At 50.1% G+C, this 25061-nt stretch overlaps 1 protein-coding gene and 1 long non-coding RNA gene across 9 annotated transcripts in view; one reads left to right on the forward strand and one right to left on the reverse strand.

The window, feature by feature from the left end:
• Positions 1-25061, forward strand: part of PKNOX2 (PBX/knotted 1 homeobox 2) — a 297298-nt gene that overhangs the window by 254931 nt on the left and 17306 nt on the right. For 4 of the 6 annotated variants that reach the window (XM_044943541.1, XM_025286363.2, XM_006057667.3 and 1 more), the window contains 4 exons: positions 5512-5700; positions 19030-19159; positions 19608-19705; positions 20540-20659. In XM_044943541.1, coding sequence (XP_044799476.1) covers positions 5512-5700; positions 19030-19159; positions 19608-19705; positions 20540-20659 — 537 coding nt within the window. The remainder of the gene's footprint in view (positions 1-5511; positions 5701-19029; positions 19160-19607; positions 19706-20539; positions 20660-25061) is intronic. The other 2 variants (XM_044943542.1, XM_044943543.1) reach the window with 2 other exon arrangements.
• Positions 3003-13612, reverse strand: LOC123333789. 3 transcript variants are annotated; one of them, XR_006641128.1, is made up of 5 exons: positions 13364-13612; positions 12880-12976; positions 5699-5899; positions 5483-5607; positions 3003-3667 (listed from the first exon to the last, which is right to left on the reverse strand). It is a non-coding gene; the product is annotated as an uncharacterized LOC123333789 (long non-coding RNA). The 3 variants fall into 3 exon arrangements; XR_006551352.2 differs by having other exon boundaries at positions 5493-5607; positions 5699-9595; positions 13364-13611; XR_006551351.2 differs by having other exon boundaries at positions 5699-9595; positions 13364-13611.

Genomic DNA, 25061 nt, shown 5'->3' on the forward strand with positions numbered 1-25061 from the left:
TTTTTAATATGCTGCCTAAGTTGGTCATAGCTTTTCTTCCAAGGAGCAAGTGCCTTTTAATTTCATGGCTGCAGTTACCATCTGCAGTGATTTTAGAGCCCAAGAAAATGAAATCTGTCACTGTTTCCATTGTTTCCCCATCTATTTGCCGTGAAGTGATAGGATCAGATGCCATGATCTTCGTTTTTCGAATGTTGAATTTTAAGCCAGCTTTTTCACTCTCCTCTTTCACTTTCATCAAGAGGCTCTTTAGTACCTCTTCATGTTCTGCAATAAGGGTGATGTCATCTGTATATCTGAAGTTATTGATATTTCTCCTAACAATCTTGATTCCAGCTTGTGCTTCATCCAGTCTGGCATTTTGCATGATGTACTCTGCATATAAGCTAAATATGCAGGGTGTCAATATACAGCCTTGACATACTCCTTTCCCAATTTGGAACCAGTCTGTTGTTCCATGTTCAGTTCTAACTGTTGCTTCTTGACCGGCATACAGGTCAGGTAAGGTGGTAGGTAAGGTAAGATGATCTGGTATTCTCATCTCTTGAAGAATTTTCCACAGTTTGTTGTGATCTACACAGTTAAAGGCTTTAACATAGTCAATGAAGCAGAAGTAGATGTTTTTCTGGAACTCTCTTGCTTTTTCTATGATCCAACAGATGTTGGCAATTTGATCTCTGGTTCCTCTGCCTTTTCTAAATCCAGCTTGAAAGTTCTGGTTCACATACTGATGAAGCCATGCTTGGAGAATTCTGCATTATTTTGCCCACTTATGAAATGAGTGCAACTGTGCAGTAGTTTGAACATTCTTTGGGATTGCCCATCTTTAGGATTGGAATGAAAATGGACCTTTTCCAGTCCTGTGGCCACTGCTGAGTTTTCCAAATTTGCTGGCATATTGAGTGCAGCATTTTCACAGCATCATCTTTTAGGATTTGAAATATTCAGCTGGAATTCCATCACCTCCACTAGCTTTGTTCGTAGTGATGCTTTCCAAGGCCCACTTAACTTCATACTCCAAGATGTCTGGCTCTAGGTGAGTGATCACACCATCATTGTTATCTGGTTATTAAGATCTTTTTTGTATAGCTCTTCTGTGTATTCTTGCCACCTCATCTTAATATCTTCTGCTTCTGTTAGGTCCATACCGTTTCTGTCTTTTATTGTGCCCATCTTTGCATGAAATGTTCCCCTGGTATCTCTAATTTTCTTGAAGAGATCTCTAGTCTTTCCCATTCTATTGTTTTCCTCTTATTTCTTTACACTGATCACTGAGGAAAATATACAGTTGTCAGTTTCTGCCTCTGAGTGATACTTCATCTAATTCTCCAAGAACCTTTAATTAGCCAAGCACAATCCCTGTCCCTATAAAGAAAGTTGATCACCAAAGAACTGGTGCTTTTGAAAAGACCCTTGAGAGTCCCTTGGACTGCAAGGATATCCAACCAGTCCATCCTAAAGGAAATCAGTTCTGAATATTCACTGGAAGGACCGATGCTGAAGCTGAAATTCCAATACTTTGGCCACCTGATGCGAAGAAGTGACTCATTAGAAAAGACCCTGATGCTGGGAAAGATTGAAGGCGGGAGGAGAAGGGACGACCGAGGATGAGATAGTTGGACGGCATCGCCGACTCAATGGACATGAGTTTGAGTAAACTCCGGGAGTTGGTGATGGACAGGGAGGCCTGGCGTGCTGCAGTCCATAGCGTGGCCAAGAGTCGGACACGACTGAGCAACTGAACTGAACTGAATCCCTACCTATCAGACAATCCAGATGAGAGTCTGGGGGCTCCTCTATCACGCTCCACTTGAAATGCTGATGAAGCTCAGGGAGGCTGTGGCCAACACATCTGACAGTAGGATTCTCTGGGAGTGACACCCTTGCTAGTCTTCCTGGTCATCAAGATGTTGGCCAAATGCTAGCAGGGTGGGGTTAAAGAAAGACACCTCTACATGGCTTATGTCAGCATCAATCGTCTTGGAAGGCAAGCACCCACTCTTTTCTTTTTACTTTTTATTTTGATGTAACTGTAGATTCACATGCAGCGGTAAGAATTAGTATAGCGAAGACCTGATTCCCTTTCTGCATGGCTAGAGGACAATTTCACAGCCAGGAAATGACAATGGTATGACCGCCAAACTTATTCAGGTTTCACTAGTGTTACATATAGTCATAGCGATATGCGTGTATGTTTAGTTTGTGCCACTTTGGCACGTGTGTATTCATGGAGACACTACGGCTGTCAAGATACAGAGCAGTCCCTCCCTCCCTCCCCCACCACACCCCCTGCCATGACTGACCTGTTCTCTATCTCTAAAATTTAGTCATTTAAAGAATGTTCTATATATAAAAACAGAAGAAAAGAATGTTGTATAAATGGCATTATGTATATAGCTTTCTGAGACTAGCTTTTTTTTCTCAGCATCATTCCCTTTAAATCTATCCAAGTAGTTGAGTATATCAGTGGTTTGGTTTTGTTGCTAAGAAATGGTTTCATGATACAGATGTACCATAGTTTCTTTATCCATTCACCTGTTGAAGTGTATTTTGGTTGTTTCCAGCTTGGGGTTATTAAAAATAAGATTTCTTGGAATATACAAGTTTTGAGGTGAACACATGTTTTTATGTCTCTGGAATAAATGCCCAAGAGTGCAACTGCTGAGCTGGATGGTATATATTCAGTTTTGTGATCAACTATTCTGCTGTTTTCCAGAGTGGCTGGACCATTTTTTATATCCGCCAGTTACACATGAGTGATCCAGTTTCTAATTCCTTGCCAACATTTAGTGTTCTCTCTATTTTTAATGTTAACCACTCTGATAGGTGTGTGGTAGCACCTTACTGTGGTTGTAAGTTGCATTTCCCTGATGATGCATACACGTGTGCTAAGTCACTTCAGTTGTATCTAACTCTTTGTGACCCCATGGACTGTAGCCCACCAGGCTTCTCTGTCCGTGGGATTCTCCATGCAAGAGTACTGGAGTGGGTTGCCATGCCCTCCTCCAGGGGATCTTCCCGACTCAGGGGTAGAACCTGGGTCTCCTGCTTTGCAGGAAGATTCTTTACCATTTGAGCCACCAGAGAAGACCCTTCCCTGGTAATTCTGAACATCTTTTCATGCAGCTATTTGCCATCTATGTATCCTCCTCAGTGAAATGTCTGATGTTGTCTTTTGCCCGTGTTCTAATTGGATTGCTTGTTATTTTACTGGTTAGTTTTGAGAGTTCTTTATATATTCTAGATATAAGTCCTTTGTCAGATGCATGTTTTTCATATATTTTCTCCTGTTCTGTAGTTTGTCTTTTCATCTTCTTCACAGGGTCTTTTGAAGAGCAAACATTTTACACTTTGATAAGTTTCAATTCATCAAGTTTCCCTTTTCTGGGTCATGTTTTTGGTGTCAAATCTAAGACTTCTTTGCCTAGCCCTCTGTCCTGATTATTTTCTCTTGTGTTTCTTTTTTTTCTTTCTTAAAAATTTTAGTTTTATGCCTTATGTTTTGGTCTTTGAGTTAATTTTTGTGTAAGATGTGAAAATCCACTGTTTTGCTTGTAGATGGCCAGTTGCTCCAACATCTTTATTTGAAAAGTGATTTGGCCATATCTACCATGAACCAAAAGAATGTCCATAGATTTTTTTTTCCGATCACTTTTGGGATCTTGTCCTAAGGAAATAATGAAGAAGCATTAATAAGCTGTAAAGTTGGAAAATACTCACTTAACATTTTTTATAAAGTTGAAAAATTGGAATTAACCTAAATGCCCAACAATAAGGAATTGGCTAAGTAGGGCACACACATGGAATGATATGTTATTGCTGTGTTAGTCACTAAGTCATGTCTGATTCTTTGCGATCCCATGGACTGAAGCCCACCAGGCTCCTCTGTCCACAGAATTCTCCAGGCAAGAATATTGGAGGGGGTTGCCATTCCCTTATCCAGAGGATCTTTCTGACCCAGGGACTGAACCCAGGTCTCCTGCATTGCAGGCAGATTCTTTGCCGTCTGAGTCACGGGGAAGCCCCATGGAATTTTTATTATTTTTTTCATTATTTTATTATATTATTATCTTTATTATTGCATGGAATGGTATGCAATAGTTTAAAATATATTTACTCAATAACTTACCCATTCGAGAACTATATACTCAGTATCCACATGTGTTAATAACCACGATAACAGGATGAGCAAATTAGATGCCACGTCTCCCTTCTAGAAGCCCACAGGCCAGAAGCGAGAATAGAGAAAACAATGCTGCCACTTAGAAAAATACATCTGGTAAACTAAGGGGAAAAACAGGAAACAAAATTGCATGTACCAAGTGACTGAAACTATGTTGACATACATGCATGTGAACCCCTCCCCCAGAAAACCCTTTTTTTTTAGGGTGATTGGGTCAAGGGCAGCCTTTTTCATCCTCTGTTTTCCTTACTTCCCACAGTGCTTTCTTTTTATAATAATAGCAACAATAAAAAGAAAAGGTTCAATTGAGAAATAGCCTCTTGCCTTGAAAGGTTAGGAAGGTCCATTTGAAGAGGCGGCAGGCTCACGTACAACCACCCGAAGGGCATGGAAAAAGCCAGCGCAGACAGTTGAGTATCCCAGCACCCAGCTCAGTCACGCTGGATGATGCGGTCAGTCAACAAGCGTTGATGGGGTGTCCGCATGGTGACTGGCGTCACATGAGGCACTCAGACCACGCGTCTAAGAATAGCCGGTCCCTGGCCTCTTGGGGCTCTTAAGGAGCTCTGATCCCTGTCTTCCTCGTGCTGGTTCAGGGCCACACCCTTCGAATCTTGTGCCTTCCCTAAGATGCTCCTTTCTGCAAACCTGCACAGCTGTCAGGAAGGGCGTCATTGCGTCCAGCTGTCAGATAGTGAGGTGCAGAACTTACGCACTTGACCAAGGCCACACAGACAGGCAGGCCCAGAGCTGGAGACCTGGCCTTCCATCTCTAAGGCTGTTCTCAGAATAGCACATCTGCCCTCATGACAGCTATGATAACAGGAGGCTCAAAAGAGTAAACAGGGGCTTTCCTGGTGGTCCAGTGGATAAGACTCTGCCTGCCAATGCAGGGCATATGGGTTCAATTCCAGGCCTAGGAAGATTCCACATGCCTCGGGGCAACTAAGCCCGTACACCACGACTACTGAAGCCCAAGTGCCTAGAGCCTGCGCTCTGCAACAAGAGAAGCCACTGCAATGAGAAGACTGGGCACCGCAACTAGAGAGTAGCCCCCTCTCGCTGCAGCTAGAAAAAACCTGCATGCAGCAACAAAGACCCAGGGTAGCTGTGTATAGATTTTTTTTTTTAAGTAAAAAAAAAAAAAATCTGTGTATTTAAAAATACAAGCTAACAATCTGCATGTACCCACAGAGAATATTTAAATCCTCCATCGCCAGAGCAGGAATGGGCTTCTCTCTGCTGGTGTGCTTGGGGTTCAAGGGTCAAGGCAGTGAGGGCACTGGAATCTGGGCACACCTGAGCTCACCTATCTTTCCTCTCCACAGATGGTGAAGGCGATCCAGGTGCTGAGGATCCACCTGCTGGAGCTGGAGAAAGTCAATGAACTCTGCAAGGACTTTTGTAACCGGTACATCACCTGCCTCAAAACCAAGATGCACAGTGATAATCTGCTCAGGAACGACCTCGGGGGGCCCTACTCCCCCAACCAGCCCTCCATAAACCTTCACTCACAGGTAACACGGAGCACTGGGTCCTCTCTCCTAGCCAGGCTCCAAAGCCAGGTATCAGAAGGTCCCGTGGTTTAGGGAAATGGTTTAGAGTCACTGGATCCTTTCATCATGAGATGCATCCTCTGGTCCATTCCTCCTGCTATTTTCAGGCAGCCAGACCCTCGAAAGCCCAGTGCTCACCACGCCAGGGCATCAATATTCCCTAGAAAATGACTAGATCTGAGAGGGACAATGTTCAAAGTGACTCCTGGCTTCCGGGTCCAAGAAATTGCAGGAAATAAGCACAAAAGTTAAGGAAACGGAGAGTTTTGCTGGAGGATGAGGCAGGACAGAGCTGGGAATGGAATCAGACATGCCAGCACCACCCCTTGCATTCTCCAGGGGCTTTGGTTTAATGAGTTCTTGTGTTCTGGGCAGGAGGGTTTGGGGGAAGTGGTCCTCTCCTGAATTCCACTCAATAGAAGAAGACAGAAGCTTCCCAAGGGACAGCTTTTCCCCGATCATTCTGTAGTTGCTCACCCCACCCTGGCACATCTGTCTCCTCGTGGTTCAGGGCCACTGTATAAGTCACCTAAAGTCACCCCCTCCTCTCAAGATTCACGTGCCACCTTCATCCTGGGAACCGGGAACTGTGGAAACTAACTCTGTGCTCTAGGAGAGAATGGGTTCTCTCCAGGGCAGAATATTTGCCCCAAACCCATGAACTGTAAAAGCTTCCTGGCGATACCTTTCCAATCACTGGTGTCTATATAAGCCCTAGGCTCACCACCTTCTTCTCCCACTGAGCTCTGAGTCCAGGACAGGCACATGGAGATCCCACAGGAGGTTTGCAGTAGCCTTCTACCCATGAGACAATCAGGCTTGGGGATACAGCTGAACTTTCTAAGAATGCTTGATGAAATGTGCTGGAAAGAGTGCCAAAGAAAGGTGATGCCATTTTTAACCTGTAAATTTTAAGGACCAACACATATCATCTATTTCTCTAGGTTGGCAGAGGTAGGGGAAGGGACAGGGTGACCTCTAGAAGGCCAGCCACGTCTTGTACATGTTGACCACAAAAGTCACATCGAACCCACCCCCAGGGGATCTCTGGGGGACTCAATAGTGAGTACTGCAGGAGACACGAGGCAGGAAGTTTATTTCCTCTTCTTCCCTTTGCTTGAAATCACCAAATCACTTTATTACAGATCTAAACTCCGCCGCCCAGGCTTCTGCTTGCTAATATTCTCTTGAAATAGACTCATTCCTTCAGAGTCTTATTGTACTTTCCCTTATGATCAAAATTAGCAAGAAACTTGCATAAAAGAGGACAATAATTGCTCAACGAGCATCTCGTTTGTAATTTATTAGTTTCTATTATTGTGGGTTACCATGGCGACGCTGCACAGCCCCGGTGACGGGAGAGATGCAAGATAGGAGCCGAGGAGGCTGTGAGGCCTCACCAAATGGAGATGCACATTTTTATCAGTAATTTTCATGAAAATAATAAGTGAGGAGTTAATGAGATGGAAAGCCATCCTGTGGCTATTGTGAATTTGTTTTAAGTGTTGATCTAATTAGAATGCATCGGTCAGGAAAAGTAATGAGGATTTAGTGCCTCACAGAGATGTGAGGATCATATCAGAAAATTAGCACAAGTCTTTGGAAATAATCAGGTCCTTGGAGAGGCACCGGGTTTCCCCTTCTGGGCCCTCCAACCCCAACTCGAGCTCTGGCATTGGGGGTGTACCAGGGTAGAGGGGAAAGAAAGGAGGGCCAGGGGGCTTAGTAGCCACAGGGGCCCCCGAAAGGTTGGAGTCCTGGGGCCGACAGGTTCGTCCTGCAGGAAGCAGGGTCATTGGGAGACACTAGTAGAGAAGGATAACATGGGTGCTGGGTGAACCAGGCATGGGCGATGCTGTCTGCAGAAGTCAGTCTTCCTGGGGGATCCCAGCATCCAATGCCTCTGAGTTTAGAGAGAAGAGGAAGGAACTTTGATCTCTATCACCTCAAGCATCACATCGGTGCCTGACAGTGGAGCTGGCCCTGGGGTGACCGCTGCAGAAAGGCCTCTGATCCGCTTAGAAAGGGGAGCTCAGACAATCTGACAAAAACAAAGACGCTGAAAGAGAGAGAAGACACTTAGCGAGGTGGTCCTGTTTGCCGCTTCTCAGACTGGCCCCTTCATTTCCTGTCTCTGCCCCCACCTCCTCGGTTCAGGCTTCAGGGGGTGAATAAGGTAATTACACATGAGCTACTCTCATAGCTTCCTATTCTGCTCTTCTGTGGCTACCTCGAGGCCCTCCTACACACACACACACACACACACACACACTTTCACACCCGCGCACCTCTTAGGCTTCTGCGGCTGGCTTTATCATCTAAAGCACTGTTCAAGCCCTTCTCCTGCTCAAGAACTCCATCACCAGCTCCCCCAGGGTTTTCACATCCTTTCACCTGACATTCAAGGCTCTCCTTGGTCACTGTTCTTCCATGCCCGTGTGTTTGGGTGATGTCCCCACACCTCTGCAGGACCGAACCCAGCCTCTTCGCCAAGGGCAGTAAGAAGGCTGCCCTCCCCATAGAGGCCTCCTGGACGCCCCACCCCAAAGCTGGACTTTCCTTGCTCTCAGCTAACTCCTGGGCATGGCGGGCCATTTATGTGGTAAATATCACACGTGACTTTGCATCATCATCACCTGTGTAAGCCTTGTTTTCCTCTCCTGGATAACAAACATTTTTTGAGCAAAGATGGGATTTTATGCATTATTATATCTATACCCGACAGTAACCACACAGAGTCTGGTGCATGGTAGTTAACCAATAATTTTCTGTTGAAGGACGTAATATGATGAGAAAGATGGAGAGAGAAAAATCAGAGGCAAGAAGAAGGCTGAGGAGGGGAGGAGAAATAGGGAGAAAGAGGGAAAGAAAGGCAAATATCAAGGGTATGCTTTGCTTTTCTGTCATATTCTTTTTTCAAACTTTTAATTTTTATATTGGCGTTTAGTTGATTAGCAATGTTGTGATAGCTTCAGGTGAACAGCGAAGGGGCTCAGCCATACATATACACGTATCCATTCTTCCCCAAACTCCCATCCAAGGCTGCCACATAACATTAAGCAGAGTTCCCTAGGCTGTACAGTAGGTCTCAAGGGTCATGTTTGAGAGGGAGGTGCGGAGAGGATGAAGAACTGGAGGAAAAGAGCAACAAAGACAAAGAGACACAGACAAGGAAGAGGAAAGTGAGTCTGAAGACAGACAGAGGCAGAAAGAGATGGAAAGACAGACAGTGACAGCAGTTGGGGGAGGGGCTGGGGCGGGGGCGGTGCAGTGTCCTGGGGCTGTGCAGAGGAGAAGGTGGGCAGGATGCCCTGTGTGTGTCGCCCCGTCCTCATTCCCAGGTTCCCATCTCTTCCTTGCTAAGGTGGGTGCGGGCTGGCCCTGGGCCTCCCCAGGAAGGAGAGCCCCATGGGGCTGAGAGACTCAGTACAGGAGGCAGGCCTGGCGTCTGGGCGTAGGAATCAGCACCAGAAAGGAGAGAGGAGAAGCATGTGTGTGTGTGTGAGTGTGTGTGTGCGTGTGTATCTGCATACACATTCGTCATGGTTCGACCTTAATCCCCCCCAGCCTGAAATAGCCGCAGTGCGCGCCAGCCTGGCCTGGGGAGGGTGTCTCCCCTCCGGAACATGATCCACAGGATCAACATTCCGGACGCCCGCCAGCTTTGTTGCAAACTGCTGGCTCATGCTTTTGCCTGTGTGCTGATCATCCAGTCTTGTGTTGCAAAGTGGGAGATATTTTTTTTTTTACTCACATTGGTCCCCCTCTCTCGGATTCCATACCGTGTCCCCATCTGGCACAATGGGGTCTGGGCATACTCCCCACGTGGCCTTCCATTTCGTTGCGTGAGCTTTCTCTATAGGGGGTAGAACGGGAGTGCCGAGTGGAGGAGACTGCTTCGTCCAAGCAGGAGAGCTAAACTGGGGTTTCCAAGGACTTGGACCACAGCCTGGTCTTCCCCCTCCCCAGGAAGCCATCCTGCCCTGCCTGTGTCTAATGACATCCTCGCTTCTTACTCAGCAGAGCCCAGGCTTCCTGTGTGGGCAGATCCTTACCAAGGAACCTCTTCTGTGATTCCGGGGGCTTCCTTGGTGGTTCAGACTGTAAAAGAATCTGCCCGCAATGAGGGAGACCTGGGTTCGATCCCTGGGTTGGGAAGATCCCCTGGAGGAGGGCATGGCAACCCACTCCAGTGCTCTTGCCTGGAAAATCCCATGGACAGAGGAGTCTGGCGGGCTACAGGTCATGGGGTCTCAAAGAGTCAGACACAACTGAGCAACTAACACTTTCACTTTCCTTGATTCCACTGAAGAGACCCTCACGCCAAGCTTGCATTTAACCTTAAACCGTCTTTCCCCTTGGAGATTAAACCTCAGCTCTCTTCCAGGGCAGATCGGGCTGAGCCACAGTTCTCACTCAGTTGCCAAGCACTGGGGGGACGCTTACTGTATGCACTGCACTAGGTCCTGAGAGAACACTGTGAATTTTCCAGGATGAGCACTCAACCTCAGTGGGAGGGAGCTTGTGTCCTACCTGAAGATCTAGATAAGTTCTGTAAGCATACAGAGCTCAGGGGCAAGAGGGCCCTGAGAAAGGACAGGAAAGCAGCCGCTGGAAGGGGTCTGGATTGAGCGAAGCATGTATATGGCCTGAGGTTGCCCAGTCACCTCTCAGCATCCTTCTACCTCCCGCTGGGAAAGACCAGGCCCCACCTGTATACCCTCATGGCCAGGGTCTGTTCCGGCCCAGAGACAGACTGAGCCAACCTCAGGAGGGATCAGATAGGTGTGCAGGAGAATTTCCAAAGCTAATGTGATTGGAGAAGCTGTAGCTTCACTGGCTTTGGGAGGACTTCCTGAGGGAGGGAGCATTTCAGGCAGGCTTGGGTCAGTAGGGGCTTGGGGTAGTTAGGCTTGGGACTTCCCTGGTGGCTCAGATGGTAAAGAATCTGCCTGCAGTGCAGGAGACCCCAGGTTCAATTCCTGGGTCAGGAAAATCCCCTGGAGAAGGGAATGGCAACCCACTCCAGTATTCTTGCCTGGAAAATCCATGGACAGAGGAGCCTGGTGGGCTATAGTGCGTGGAGTTGCAAAGAGTCGGACACGACTGAGTGACTAAAGCTTTCATTTTCACTTTTTCTTTTCACTCAGGTGAGTGGAGGGCAGTTAGTAGACAAGCTGGGAGCTCTTGGTGTGAGTGTTCCCAGTGTAAAGAGAAGTCTGGAGAAGGGGAGGAACAGAGAGAACACTCCCTGGAGCAAAGAGGCCAGGGTTTAGGGGGAAACTCATGCCTCAAGCATCTGTTCAGGTATCTACCAAGCCTGCTCAGTTCCAAGGGCATAAAAACCACTGCAACACAATCTCTAACTGCAAATGGAGTATCTTGCAGCCAGATTTGTGGGGGCTATGCCTTGAGTCTGATCATCATAACTGCCAAAGACTTCCATTCTTCAGTGAGAATGTGGGCAATGGGTTAAGGCTTGAAGACGCATTAGAGATAAATGAACTAAGTTGCTACCTCTTGAGCTGCTCAAGGGAGAACTGGCAGAGAAAAGGGCGAAAACGTCCATGTTTATTGAGCTCCCTGGTCTCAGACACTGTGTGTACTGGGTGTTTGACACAGATTTTCTCACTTACTCATCACAACCAGCCTGCAAAGTGCACATTCTTTTCTCCACTTTATACTCAAGGAAAGGGAAACTCAGGGCAGTTAAGGCTCAAGGCCCCATGCCTAATAAGCGACAGAGTCAGGGATGGATTCCTCCAGAGCCCATTTTCATTTCCTAGGTCCTTTTACTTTTTCAGTGATGTGTAGGAAGGAGAAGCAGGGTTCCTGGACCCCGAGTGGGGAGCCATGACCCTGTCTAGCTGTCAATCAGGGATGAGAGAGCAAGTGAGAAAGCAATTGCCGAGAAGAAAGAATATTGAAAGTAGGGAGGGGAGAGGCCACAGAGAGCAGAGTTCTGAGATACCAGGCGTGGCCCACCAGATGTCACTCCACAGGTGCGCTGCTCTCTAAAAATACAGGAAGGGCATTATCAGTGCACCCCCGCCTGGGGAAGGGGACTTGCCGATTGACCCACAGGGAGTCTGCTTTTCCAGGATTAGCAGGAAGCCAAGGGGGTGGAGGGCCAGCACCTCAGGCCAGCCCCTGGAAGTTCTGCGTCGTGGCCGAGCGTGGGAGTGGTGGTCCACTCTGCAGGGTCACTACTGAGATGGAAAGGGGACACCCCCAACCCAAGTGACAGGACACTGAGTTCCACTGCCTTCTTCCTCCATGGGTGTTAAGGCTGTCCCTCCTGGGTCCCTAGCCGCCCACCCCATGACCCCACCCACCCTCCAGCTCAGGGGCCAGGACCCGCTGAAGGCGGCCCTGCCAGGCTCGGAAACCAGAGCGGCTCCCTCCTTCCGAGGGAGTGTTCCTTAAGAGCGGCAGCTGCTGCGTGTCCCTGCAGGCCAAGTGCCTTTCCCTTGAGATGTCAGCTCCCACCAGGAGAGGAAGAGGAATGGGGTTAGGTGGCTTGTTTACATGTGACTGGCTTCCTGGGTTCGGGAACCCGACTCTTCTTAGCCCGCTGGCTTTGCCAGAAATGGAGGGACACTGCCAAGAATGGGGTGCCTGGGGACAACGGTAACCTCCTCAGCAGGTCCAGACCTCAGCTCAGGCAGGCCGCCGACCTACCGGGCATCTATCAGGCACCCAATGCTGTGCTGGGTAGCTTGGGGGAATTTAAAGACCCCTGTTTCCCTAAAAGAAAAAAAGAAAAGAAAAACCCTGCAACCAAACAGGGGAAAAGACACAGGTATAAGAAAGATACCTTCTGCTGTGTGCCCAGTGTGCCAAGCCAACAGGAAGCGTTAAAAAGGAGTTGAGAGGATGGGCCAAGGGCATGCCCGAGTGGGTCAGGACAAGCTTCCCAGCAGAACCCAGGCTCTCAGAACTGGCTCCCCACCCCCAGCCCAGGCAAGTTAGGCGCAAACCGGTCCTCCTAGGAGGCTGGGGAGGCTTTGGGAGAAACGTCTGGGCTGGTGGACCAGCAGAGACCCCTAGTGGCCTGGGGGTGGATGGCAGACAGCTGGGGCAGCCCGCTCCGGCTGTCCCACCCCCCGCCCCGCCCCCGCATACCCTCCACCCACTCACAATACGTCTCAGGGAGTGGTGGTGTTTTTTTCTAAAATCCCCAACTGGAAGGGCCTTTGCGAGTTCATCCAATTCACTCCCCTGTTTCGCAGGCATCCTAATAAGATAAAAAAAATTCCAGCTATTGCAAAACAACTTAAAGGAAAACGCTAATCAGTTCTTTCCTTCACTCTTCATTTCTTCCTGCCATCACAATTTGTTCCAGGAATTTCTTCCTTGAGTGGAAATTAAGTCTTCCCAGGCAGCACAAGCCCTCCACTTAGTGAAGGAAGACAGTCCAAGGAGCTGACACACCTCCCCCTGGGCTGACATCAGGCCACAGTGTCAGAGTTCACAGTCAATGCCAGCTTAGTTCCAACCCCAACCCCACCCTCTGCTTTTAAAAGTAATCATGGAGCCCTTCACTTTTTCGTAGTTCAAAAGGGCTTCCTTTTGAACAAGTCATCTTTTTTGTTCCAGAAATGAAATGTGGAGTAGAACTCACCCAGTGACCACTGTGGGTCAGAAGAAATGACCGATGGCCCCAGGGCCCAAGGGCCTGGCAGCTGGCCCATGGGCGGTGTCGAGGAGTGCAAGTTCTCAGCTGTCATAAGCTGCTCTCCTGCCTCTCTCTGCCCCGCTCACCAGCTCCCCGAGGGGCTTTCAGCCTGTGTCTCTGAGAAACAGCACACAAGGAGCAGGAGAGGGATGCGGCCTGTGGAGGCCGGCTCATTGGTTTCCATCTGACCTCTTGGTCATCTGGTCCCCTCCCTAATGGATGTCCTTCCTGGGAAACTCTAAGCTTTCAGCTTTTTGGCCCATTTCCTACTAGAAAGTAAGAGACCCAGTGGAACAGCTCCAGCAGAGAAGCCAGGAAGAATGCCCATGATTCCTAGGCTTCTGGCAGTTTCCAGAGGCTTGGGGACACCCCTGCCATGCTCCTGAACACGGCAGAGAACTCCTGGGCTGGATAACCAGCTTTGAGCCCCTGGTTCCTGGGCAACTCAAGGGATGTGAGACCCCGGATATTGGGATGTCACTGGAACTACCACATGTGCCCCTCACCTCTTCACGGGGCCGAGGAGCCTGGCAGGAAACAGCTCTGTTTGGGTCTAGATGGAGTAGCATCCACCTGGTTTGGAGTGTGATGAGCCCCAGGAGGAAGCTGTCAAGAAGATAATAACACTGTGTGCGTAGCCAACATCTTCTCCCCAGGGGGCTCCTGCTGCTGCCATAGTAGCTCCTCCTTCAGAAAAGACCAGGAGGTGGTCCCCAGAGACCCAGTCCCTTTGTCTCCATAGAGACAAGGCTCTAGCAGGCTGGAGACTAAGGCAGGACCAGAAATAGCTGCAAAGTCAAGTCACGGGGCTCGTCTGGGACAGAGACTGCAGCTTCGAATTCTGTGGCTTGGCCTTGGCCCAGGAGCACCGTTTGGGCAGGGAGGCTGGCACAGGGCACGTGGCACTGACCATCATGGCTAGGTGCGCAACTCTGGGTGAACCTCCGCTGTTGCTAAGTAAGGAACCCGCAAGGCTCTGCGACTTCTAGGACAGGTTTTAAACCCTGGCTGTGCCGTTCCCTAGTGGAGTGACCTTAGCCAGAGGAAGTGGGAAATGATTTACTAGGTGCCTAAATGCGCCAGACACCATGCTTACCTTGGAGCCTGGCTGACTGGCTCCAAAGCTCATCTCCCCACCGCAGCATCCGTGCCACACTTGGGACTGGAAGACCCGGATTCAAGAGCTATGTGACTCAAGAATGTCACTTCCATTCTCAGGACCTTGATTCCTCCTCAGGCAAACAGAATCGATGATATTTGGGAATTCTCTCCTCTGATGACCCCATAGGTAGTGGTGAGGTTAAGATGAAATAGCGCAGTGAGAGAATGTTCTCTGATACTCAATGTGTATAATAAAAATGTGGTGTTCAATCCCAGCTGATCTTTGGGACCATCTGAGAGGGGTTTTTTAAAAACACAGACTGCTAGGACTTCCCTTGTGGTCCAGCAGCTAAGACTGTGCTCCCAAGGCAGGGAGCCTCGGTTCAATCCCTGGTCGGGGAACTAGATCCCACATGCCAACAACTAAAAAAAGAAAAGAAAAGAAACACGAGATGGCTGATGGTCTCATTTAAAGGCCCTGAGAATCTGTGTCTTTAAAAACACCCCAGTGCTCAGGCAGGTTTGTGAAACAGCTCATATTTACAAATGTCAGAGACTGCCAGCAAAAGGCGAAGGGGGCAGCAGAGGACGGGATGGTTAGATAGCATCACCTGCTTAATGGACATGATTCTGAGCAGACTCTGGGAGACAGTGGAAGACAGAGGAGCCTGCCAGGCTACACTCCATGGGGTCACAAAGAGTCGGACACAACTGAGCGACTGAACAACACCACCAACAAAGAGATGAATATCACTTCCCTAGACCCCAGAGATGCCAATATTTTGCCTCTTCTCTGTCCCAGCTAAGCTGTGGTCAGCACAGGCCCCTGCCCACAGTCTCCACCCAGGAGGTTCTCTGTTTCATTCCTTTACTGATGTAACTCAGCTGCCTCTTAGCACCTCCCAGCAAAGACCCAGAGTAGGAGGAGAGGGTAGGAAAGTGAAGGGTCTGATGCAAAGAATAAATTGCCTTTATTTACCCAAACCGGGTAAGCTGGTGCAGAGGCTAACCAAGCCACAAGGCTGAGAACCAGTCAGAGTGTGAATAAGCCACGGAAGATCCAAGTGATAACTCACTCTCTTGCCTCTGGCTGGTAAAGATGTGCTGGTTGAATCCCAAGTCATACATCTTGTATTTATTTTACTGGCTTTGCATGTATTGTCCTAACCTTGCTGGATTTATTTTGGGGATGGAAGAAGGTCTGGAACAACTTTTTATGTTGGAAATTCCCAAATATCCTTATTCAATGATGAGCACCGTGGCATGGATGGTTCCAAACCAGAGGTCATTGAAAAGTCATTTGCCATGAGTTTTATGGTAAGTGTCAATGGAGTGGCTGTCCCCAACTATTAAATGTACCTTCCAGAGACTTCCTTGGTGATCCAGTGACCAGGACTCCATGTTCCCAGTGCAAGGGGCCTGGGTTTGATCCCTGGTCAGGGAATTCGATCCCACATGCCTCAACTGAAGATCCTGCAGGCCACACCTAACACCTGGCACAGTCAAATAAAATAAATAAATAGTTTGGTTTTTTTTAAATTTTCAAGTTTGTCCCAGCTTTTCATAATCTCAGTACTGGTTTACACCCTGGGAGAAAGGTTGGCTGGGAGGCTGGATCGAGGGGAGCTTAAGTTCAGAGCAGACTCAAGCTGAAGAGTCAGGCTTCGAGGATTCCTGGGTGTGAACACAGGGCCAGACACATCTTATAAATAAGGAGCCCACTGAAGGGCTGTGTGTGCGTGCTAAGTTGTTTCAGTCGTGTCTGACTCTTTGTAACCCCATGGACTGTAGCCTGCCAGTCTCCTCTGTTCATGGGATTCTCCAGGCAAGAATACCGGGGTGGGTTGCCATGGGACCAAAGAGCCATGACGTGCTAATTCCTAATCCACCATCCTTTCCTCGGGTGCCCATGCCGCCTCTGTATGTCCAGGTTTGGGTTGTTTTTAATCTGCTCACCTGTTCATATTCATTGAACCCCTGTGATTCCAGAAGCACCTTGCCGCCCAGTTCTTGGCCCTGGGGTGGGGGTGCAGTGTTTGTGGGTGAAGGAGGGCTGTGGCCTAACCTTGTTGTTGCTACCCACCTGGGGGACCTTGAGCAAGTGGTTTGGGTTTCTTAGCCTCAGTTCCTTGTTTGTACCCCAGGGAGCTGGAATACTCAGGCTGTAAGGGCCCTTCTCCCAGGGACAGGGGAGCCTGGTGGGCTGCAGTCCATGGGGTTGCAGAGTCGGACACGACTGAAGCGACTTAGCAACAGCAACAGCAAAAGGGCCCTTCCAGTTTCTAGATTTCTGCAGCTCAGATGGTGTTACACTTGAGCTGTCCAAATGGAAAGGCTGAGAGTCCTGCTCAAAGAATAAACCTCACTGGCGGGGAGGCCCTCACAGGTCCCAGAAAGGAAAAAGCAAGGCAGGAGCTGGCCCCTCCTCCCTTCACCAAGGTCACAGCCGCAGAGGTGAGCCAGTGGGGAAGCAAGGCCTCCTCCCCCACCCCGCCCCATCAGAAGCCAGATAGGAGGCGAGGGCTTGGAGGAGGGGCAACCAGACTCCAGTCCCACTGCTGCTTATTTATAGCCTGATCGCCTCAGCCCTGGGCCGGACAGTCCAGGAGGGTAAAAAAAGGCAGTTCTGGAGAAGATGCCAAGGGTGGGTAAGCAGCTGAATCGAGTGAAACTGTCTGTACCAACTGCCTCCACCTGCAAGGCTCAGCCAGCTTCTGAGAGCTAGGGTCTGGGAAGTGATGTGCCATGGCTGTCCCCCGGCCCCTGATGTGTCTTCTTGGTCTGTAGCTCCAGATTTGCAGGCAATGGCTCCAGGTTTTGCTCCAGGCACACACTTCTTGCTGCATGCTCTCGATCTTCCTGCAGCTGATGGTCCAAGCTCATCCGGTCCTTAAACCAAAGCTAGGGAACTGGGGGCTTTCTTTTCCCCCGGATTTTCTTAACCATGGCATGTTCAGTCATGTCTGACTCTTTGCAACTCCATGGACTGCGTGCAGCACGCCAGGCTTCCCTGTCCTTCACTGTCTCCCAGAGTTTGCGCACATTCCTATCCACTAAATCGATGATGCCATCCAACCATCTCATCCTATGTCACCCCCTTCTCCTTCTGCCTTTAATCTTTTCCTAGCACCAGGGTCTTTTCTAATGAGTTGGCTCTTCGCATCAGATGGCCAAAATATTGGAGCTTCAGCTTCAGCATCAGTCCTTCCAATGAATATTCAGGGTTGATTTCCTTTAGGATGGACTGGCTTGATCACCTTGCTGTCCATTTTCTTAACCATTTTCCTGTCTAAATCCTAAAAGCTTCAGGCCTGTGATTCCAGGCCTTCGCCATGGGAATGACCATCCTAGTCAGCAGGTTACCCAGTATAAGTCTTGTTTTCACAGGAAAAACTGTGATTGGGGGCTGCTCAGCGACCCCAGTGGATCTTTTCCAGCCCACTTACTTTCCGCCATTCATGCCTGCCTTGCTTTCTCCAAAAGAAACCTAGAGACACCAACCCTCACACTCAATTCCTTCCTCACAAACCCTCCCTAGCGGAGCAGAGTGCCCGGTGACCAAGGAGGGAGGCCTCACTGCCCCTTCCTGGAGGCCCTCAGCTGAGCCTGCTTCCTGTCCACCTACATCAGAGTCCAAGCACTCTCTGCCCAGCTCTTAGGTGGCAATGATGAGGGTGCCAGAAAAAAAAAAGGCCCCCTTAGCTGCTTTGGATTGTCTGCAGGAAAGGGGCCCGCAGGTGACAGCGAGGGAAGTGAGCCTCCTCAGGGGGCTCTGTGTTGGGGGCCTAAGGAAGGGGGTGAGCCGATGAAATGTGCCCCCAGCTGAGGGGACGCTCCTATGGGATGCCCTGGAAGATGGGTGATGAAGAGGACAGGGGGCTATTTTTATTATTATTTAGCAAATATTTTAGTAGCCACGATACAGCAGATCTGAACTAAGTACAGATAGTACGTTGGCGGCTGCTTTGTGTGGAGCTTTGTGTCATAAACGCCGTGATACGGGTGCTGAGCAGCGAGGCCCTCGGTGGCAGGAGGCTTCTGGGGATAGCTGAGGGTGAAGGATGAGTATGTGCTAAGCAGGTAAAGCCCGGTTCCCAGCCCTGGCTTCATATCCGAGTCACCTGGAGCTTTCAACATGCACTTTCCCCGCAAAGCCCTGGCCACACCCCTGACCAATTAAGTTAGAATGTCTGGGAATGGAACCCAGGCATCGATACTGGAGCTTCCACGGTGAAGCCAAGGTGGGCACCACTGGTGTGGGGGATAATTTCTGTCTCAAGTTCACAGGGGAATGGAATAGGTCAGCGGATGACTCTTGTCGGTTGGTTGGTTGTAAAGTTGAACCTCCTTATTCACACTTTCTAGGGAGAATGCCTTTTGGATTTGGGCCTGGGAGGAGCAGGAGGCGGGAGGCGGGAAGGCAGGAAGTGGGAGGGAAGAGGAGGAATTTGGGGCTGTGGCAGCTAAGCCCTTAGTGACACTGTCACAAACCACGCCTCCCTTGCTGCCAGGACCTCCTGCAGAATTCCCCCAATTCCATGTCTGGAGTCTCCAATAACCCCCAGGGGATTGTGGTCCCAGCCTCAGCGCTCCAGCAGGGCAACATCGCCATGACAACCGTCAACTCACAAGTGGTGTCAGGTCTGTGCAGGGGATTCTGGGGAACACCCCTGGGAGGAGAGTGGGTGGCCCTGAGGGAATTCCAGGGTTGGTGGGGGGCAAGACACTGAACAAAGTGTCCTAGAATGTGGGAGGGGGTGCCCCCTGCCAAGGGAGGGGCTCCCAGCTAAGTTTCTTGCCTAAAGTGTTCCATAAGCTTACAGATCATTAGCAAGACCTGACGATGGTGGTTTGGAACAAATTTGGGTCGGAGTCTCATGAGCCCCACCCAAAGACCCTTCCCCCCACAAACACACACAGAGACTCTGTTCTCTGCACCCCATCCCCTCCCACCCCTTCCCCACAGGGGCTGAAGGCCTCCAGAGTAGAGAGTGTTTACACGTGAGTGCCAAGTGGATTGGGAGCCCTGCTTGCCCTCACTCCTACCCATCCCTATGGCAGGGGACCCCAAAACTGGTTGTCTCCTCAGGTGGAGCCTTATACCAGCCGGTTACCATGGTAACCTCCCAGGGTCAGGTGGTCACCCAGGCAATCCCCCAGGGAGCCATCCAGATCCAGAACACACAGGTGAGTGTGTGTGTGCAGTGCAGGTGTGTGCATATGTGCATGGCGTGGGGGAGGGCTCCGTGCCCAGTCGCCATCTGCTAGGCGCTTTCTACCACTAGCTCCCTCGCCTCTCATCATTCCCCGGAGAGGTATCATCACCCCCACCTGAGGGCAAGAAGGTGGGCATTGGAAAGGTTCTACCAGCTCCTGAGATCTCAGTGCCTCTTGGGGTCTCGTGGAGGGATCCTACACTTCCTCCTCCTGCTCTGCACTCTGAGCCAGTCTGTAGCTCAGTGGGGTAGAGGGCACACACAGAGGCCAGGCTGGGATGGGAAGATCTGAAGGCAGAGGCTGGAGGGCAGACATTGGCTCCGCCATCTTAGATAGGTCAGCTGAGCCCTCTGAGCCTCCGAGTTCCTCTCCGTAGAAGAGGGACTCACATCAGCTGCCCACGGCCCCACCAGCCTACAGAGCTGATGTGAGGGCCGACCATGGTAACTGAAAGGATAACCCTCCAAAAAAGCTCACGTACCCCAGAAATGCTAATAACCATTGGATGGTTTATGGCGAACCTCTCTCCTATACCTTCTGCATGAGCCTGTTTCCTCTGTCTCCTCTCTCATCCCCTACCCCTCCTCCCCTCTTCCTCCTTCTTCTCTTTCTCTCTCCTTCTTCCCTTCTCCCATTCTCTGAGGGGTTGGTGCCAGATGACAGGAAAGGTGACCTCCCCCGGACCCTCAGAATGAGTTGGGATAGGGGATTGGCAGCGAGAGCCTGCCGTCTCTATGGCAACAGGTCCCTAGCTGCTGGCCCGCCAGGCTGCTGATGCTGATTTTTTCTCCACGTGCCCTGAAGGTTAACCTTGACCTCACCTCCCTCCTGGACAATGAGGATAAGAAGTCCAAGAACAAACGAGGAGTCTTGCCCAAGCATGCCACCAATATAATGCGTTCTTGGCTCTTCCAGCATCTCATGGTGAGTGTGTGTGTGATGGGGTGTGGAGTTGCAGTGTGGGGTATGAGTAAGCCCTGGGACATCGGCCCGTGATTCCCACATCTTCAGAGGGTGTGGCCTCAGAGAGAGGCTCTCTTGTAGGGATACCATCTTCCAGAGGCCAGGGTAGAGGGATGCTTAAATGGGACCTAAAGCTGGAGATTCCTCCAGTGCTTGTGGCCACTGCCTCAAAAGAATATGACGTCCATGAGGTAATGGGGATGGACACGTTCTGAAGAGCGTAAAGTTGTGGGCAAGTGGGCAGTGTTGTTTCATGAACAGAGTGGGATTCTGTGGGAGCAGGGCTGTGGTCACTGCTCCTGCAGCAGCCACGCTCACCCCTGTCCTCTCCCGTGGAAGAAAATGCTGATTCTCCACCAGAACCCTTCTGTTTCCTGAGTCCTTGGTGCTGGGGGAGGGAGCAGAGGGTGTGCATCCCTTTCCTTCTGATCAGAGCAGCCAGAAGAAGCGTGGACTGGCGAGCCATGGTTAAGCCCACCCCTACCCCAAGATGGGCAGCCAGCCCAGGCTGAAATCCTAGCATCAGAGAGCCAGCTCAGCTCAGAGTGAGCAGTTGTTTCCTTGGGTCTCTTTCATGAGATGATGATGCAGCCTGAGGTTTAATAGTAGCATTTATGGGTGACTTCTCTGATGGCCCAGTGGTTAAGGCACCGCGCTTCCAAGGCAGGTGGCTTGGGTTCAATCTTTGATCAGGGAACTAATCCCACAGGCCGTGGGACAGCCAAAAATTTTTTTCACTAAAAAAAAAAAAAGAGTAACGTTTATAGGGCTTCTCTGGTGGCCCAGTGGTTAGGACTCTGAGCTTCCACTGTGGGGGGCGTGGGTTTATAAAAAACCTGCCATGTGCACCTAGCAGGATGGTGGTTGTGTTTGTGTGCATGGTAAGTTGCAACAGATAGGCCTTGGGTTGAGTATCAGGAGTGACTTCAAAACTGTGACCTTCTTGCATCATTCAAGGGTTGGAGCAATAAAGCCGGTGCCTCTGTCTGGGCTGAGTGTGAGTGTGTGTGTGTGTGTGTGTGTGTGTCTGGGATAGGGAGGCAGAATCTTCAAGCACAGGCAGGCTCCCAGTGGTCTGCAAGCTCTTGGCCTGGCATGGAAGTAATAGACACACAGACAGAAGATAAATACCAGGCTTAGGGCTGTAGGCATATTGGCTGGCAAAGTGTGGAGAAGAACCAGGAGTTAGGGAGGCTGTTTGTTCAGAGAGGAGAGAAAGTCAGTGGATCTTGGGAACTAATTAATTAATCATCAGCCCTTTATTTGAAATGGGAGAGCCTCCAAAAGCCATGGAGCCCAGGCCCAGGGTTTGGGGATCTTTGGTCACTTGATATGAAGAGCTGACTCATTTGAAAAGACCCTGGTGCTGGGAAAGATTGAGGGCAGGAGGAGAAGGGGACGACAGAGGATGAGATGGTTGGATGGCATCACCGATTCAATGGACATGGGTTTGGGTAAACTCCGGGAGTTGGTGATGGACAGGGAGGCCTGGCGTGCTGCAGTTCATGGGATTGCAAAGGGTCAGACACGACTAAGTGACTGAACTGAACTGAGGATCTCTGCCCCAGAAGCAGGGGGTCTGCCCACCCAGCAGACAGCCAGCATTGCTCTGGGGTGCTGGATGCAGCTGGAGCTCTGCATCCCACCAGATCCACACCCTCCCCAGACTCTGGGGATGTAGGGCCGCCCCAGTACTTTGCTGAGGAAGCCCATTTTGAAAGCAGCCCCTTGGGCACAGACGATAACCAAATTTAGAGAGAAGGAGCTGGAAGGCTGAAGGTTAAGGTGAGGAGAGGAGGATGAAGAGACGTCCAGAGCCTAGTGAAGAAGCCAGGGAGCCAGGGCCAGGCCCAGCCTCTTCCTCTAACTCAGGATCTGGAGCTCGTGGTGGGGGTGCCCAGGTCCCCTGCCTGGTCTCTCTTCCACGCGGGCAGAGAGCAGAGGGCTGGGGTGGCCCTAAGACCCTGGTGTCTGTGCTGAGCTCCAGCCCTGCCCCCTACCCCGGAAGAGGGCTTCAGTAGCGGAGGTTTTGTGTCTGTGCTGACCTGTGACACCCAGGTTTGCGGCACCCAGGCAACCTCCCCGGCCATAGCAGGCGCCCCCTGCGTCATGCTGTGAGAATGTGTAACTGTAGGGGAGTGGGAATGCTGGGAACACGTGGGCTTTTGAGACAAGCAAGCATGGCTTCGTATCTAGGCTTTCCCTCAGTCCTCTGAGGTCTGGCCACACTCATCTCTTGTGGAGATCATGACAAAGGAATGAAATGAGTGCAGAGGCCCTGGCGTCCTAGGTCTTAAAAAGTGTTAGCTGACTTCTCTTCCCTCTCCCCACCCCCCAGTGTATTTTTGAAGACAGAATACATCTACAACCTCGCTTTTCAGGGGAGAAAACGCAAGTGTAGTAGGGAGAGGAGGCTGCAAGACAAGTCCCCACCCCACTGCCCAGGATCCCAGCATCCAGGCCAGCACCCCCACTGCCTCCCATCACCTCAGCTGCCTCCCACCCCCAGATGGCAGCTCTCCCCACCCCCACCCCCCCACCCCACCCCCCACCCCCGAGTTAAGCCTTCAGCCTGAGGCAGAAGGTCATAGTATCCATCCCTCCTGGCTGTACCTGCCCTCTGACCTTGGACTTCAGGTCAATGTCCCGCCTCTCACCCTGCCTCCACCCCTTCCTGCCCAGCCCCTTCCATAGCTCAGGGTCGGTCCTTGCCTTCCACTCCACTGCCACCTCCAGCCAGACAGGCGAGAGACAGCAGAGCAGCTGAGCAAAGCAGAGGGGAAGGAAGGACCCAGGTTAGAGCTGCAGAAGGACCTGGAATGATGGAGGGACCTGCTGAGCTGCGGGAGTGAGGTTGTCACCCACCCCAGGCCCTCTGCAGCTCAGAGTGCACTCAGAGTGGATACTGTTGCTAAAGCACTTGACATTGGCAAGTCCTCCCCGCAGAGGCCATGGAGAGAGGACAAGGGAGTGACCCTTCGGCCTTTAAAGTCAGAACTCAGAACTTCTGGATGAGGGGGAGGAAGAGGGTCTGGAGAAGTCTGGGCTCTAGTAACTCAGCATGACAAGCTGTCCTCTTCAGGCCCAAGGCTGGCTCTGCAGATACAGGCAGAAACACAGCCCCCGCTAAACACCAGCTCAGGACAGGCTCTGTGAAAGCGCTTGGTCACAGGGCACAGTGAAAAGAAGACAGGCTCTGAAGCCAGCCAGACAGAGGTGTGAATTGAGGGCCTTCCACTAGCTGTGCACGCATTCTATTTCCTTGAAAAAGGAGATAGTAACCCATTTCCCACAGTTGTGAAGATTAAATGAAATAACATATATAAAGAGCCATGCCTGACACACAATCGCACTTAAGAAATGTGAGTTCTCTTTGAACTTTCTAGAAGAATAGACCATGGGCAGGGATTTTAGGCTAAGACTCAACATTTGTGAAAGTTATTTAGAGGTAGCTGACTGATCCGTTCTCATCCGTGATAGCTACTGATTCTCACTTGATCCTAAGAATGCATTGACTAACTCTGTTACTTGTCAGTTTGGTGTGTATATGTGTGTGTCCAGTCTACATGTTTTATGTCTGACTCAGTTGTAAATTCCTCAATAGGGATCATAGATAATACCTCTTCTATGGGCCCCAAAGCACTGATCGATCCCCAAGGGTGTGTCTTACAGGATATTATAGATGTTGCTCCCAAGAAAGGGTAGCGTGATGAAATAGGTTTAGGAAAATATGGGTTATACAAAGTTTAGCTTATTTCTTTACCCTTAGCGTACTAGAGGGCTTCATGAATTTGCAAGAGGGTGCATGGCTTGAAGCTTTCCCCAGACATTTGGTCACTCTGAGTCATACTCTTGTTTTCACTGTTGCTTTGAGGAACAACTCTATATAGTTGTTGGCGAGTACTGCTCTGTGGCAATGTTGTGTTAGACACATAGTAGCTGCTCAGTTTTAGGAAGGAAGCGTAGAAAAGGTATGAATAAGGGCAGATCTCAGTATCAGTAGATGGTCTCGCATCCAGGGCAAGGCAACTCATTTGTTGGTTGGTTATTTGGAAAAGTTTGTTGAAGAAAGGAACAACCATTAAAAAGATACATTTTAATTTTTATTTTATTTCATTGAAGTGTGGTTGATTTACAATGTTGTTAATTTCTGCTGTACAACAAGGTGATTCAGTTATACGTATATATGTTCTTTTTTGTACTCTTTTCCACCGTGGTTTACAGGATATTGAATATAGTTCCCTGTGCCATACAGTGGGGCCTTGCTGTTTATCCATTCTAAGTATAACAGTTTGCCTTTGCTGATTCCAGACTCCTAACCCATCCCTCCCGCACCCCCACGTCCCCTTGGCAACCACAGATC

This window comes from Bubalus bubalis, chromosome 5, assembly GCF_019923935.1.
Source record: "Bubalus bubalis isolate 160015118507 breed Murrah chromosome 5, NDDB_SH_1, whole genome shotgun sequence".
NCBI lineage: Eukaryota > Metazoa > Chordata > Mammalia > Artiodactyla > Bovidae > Bubalus > Bubalus bubalis.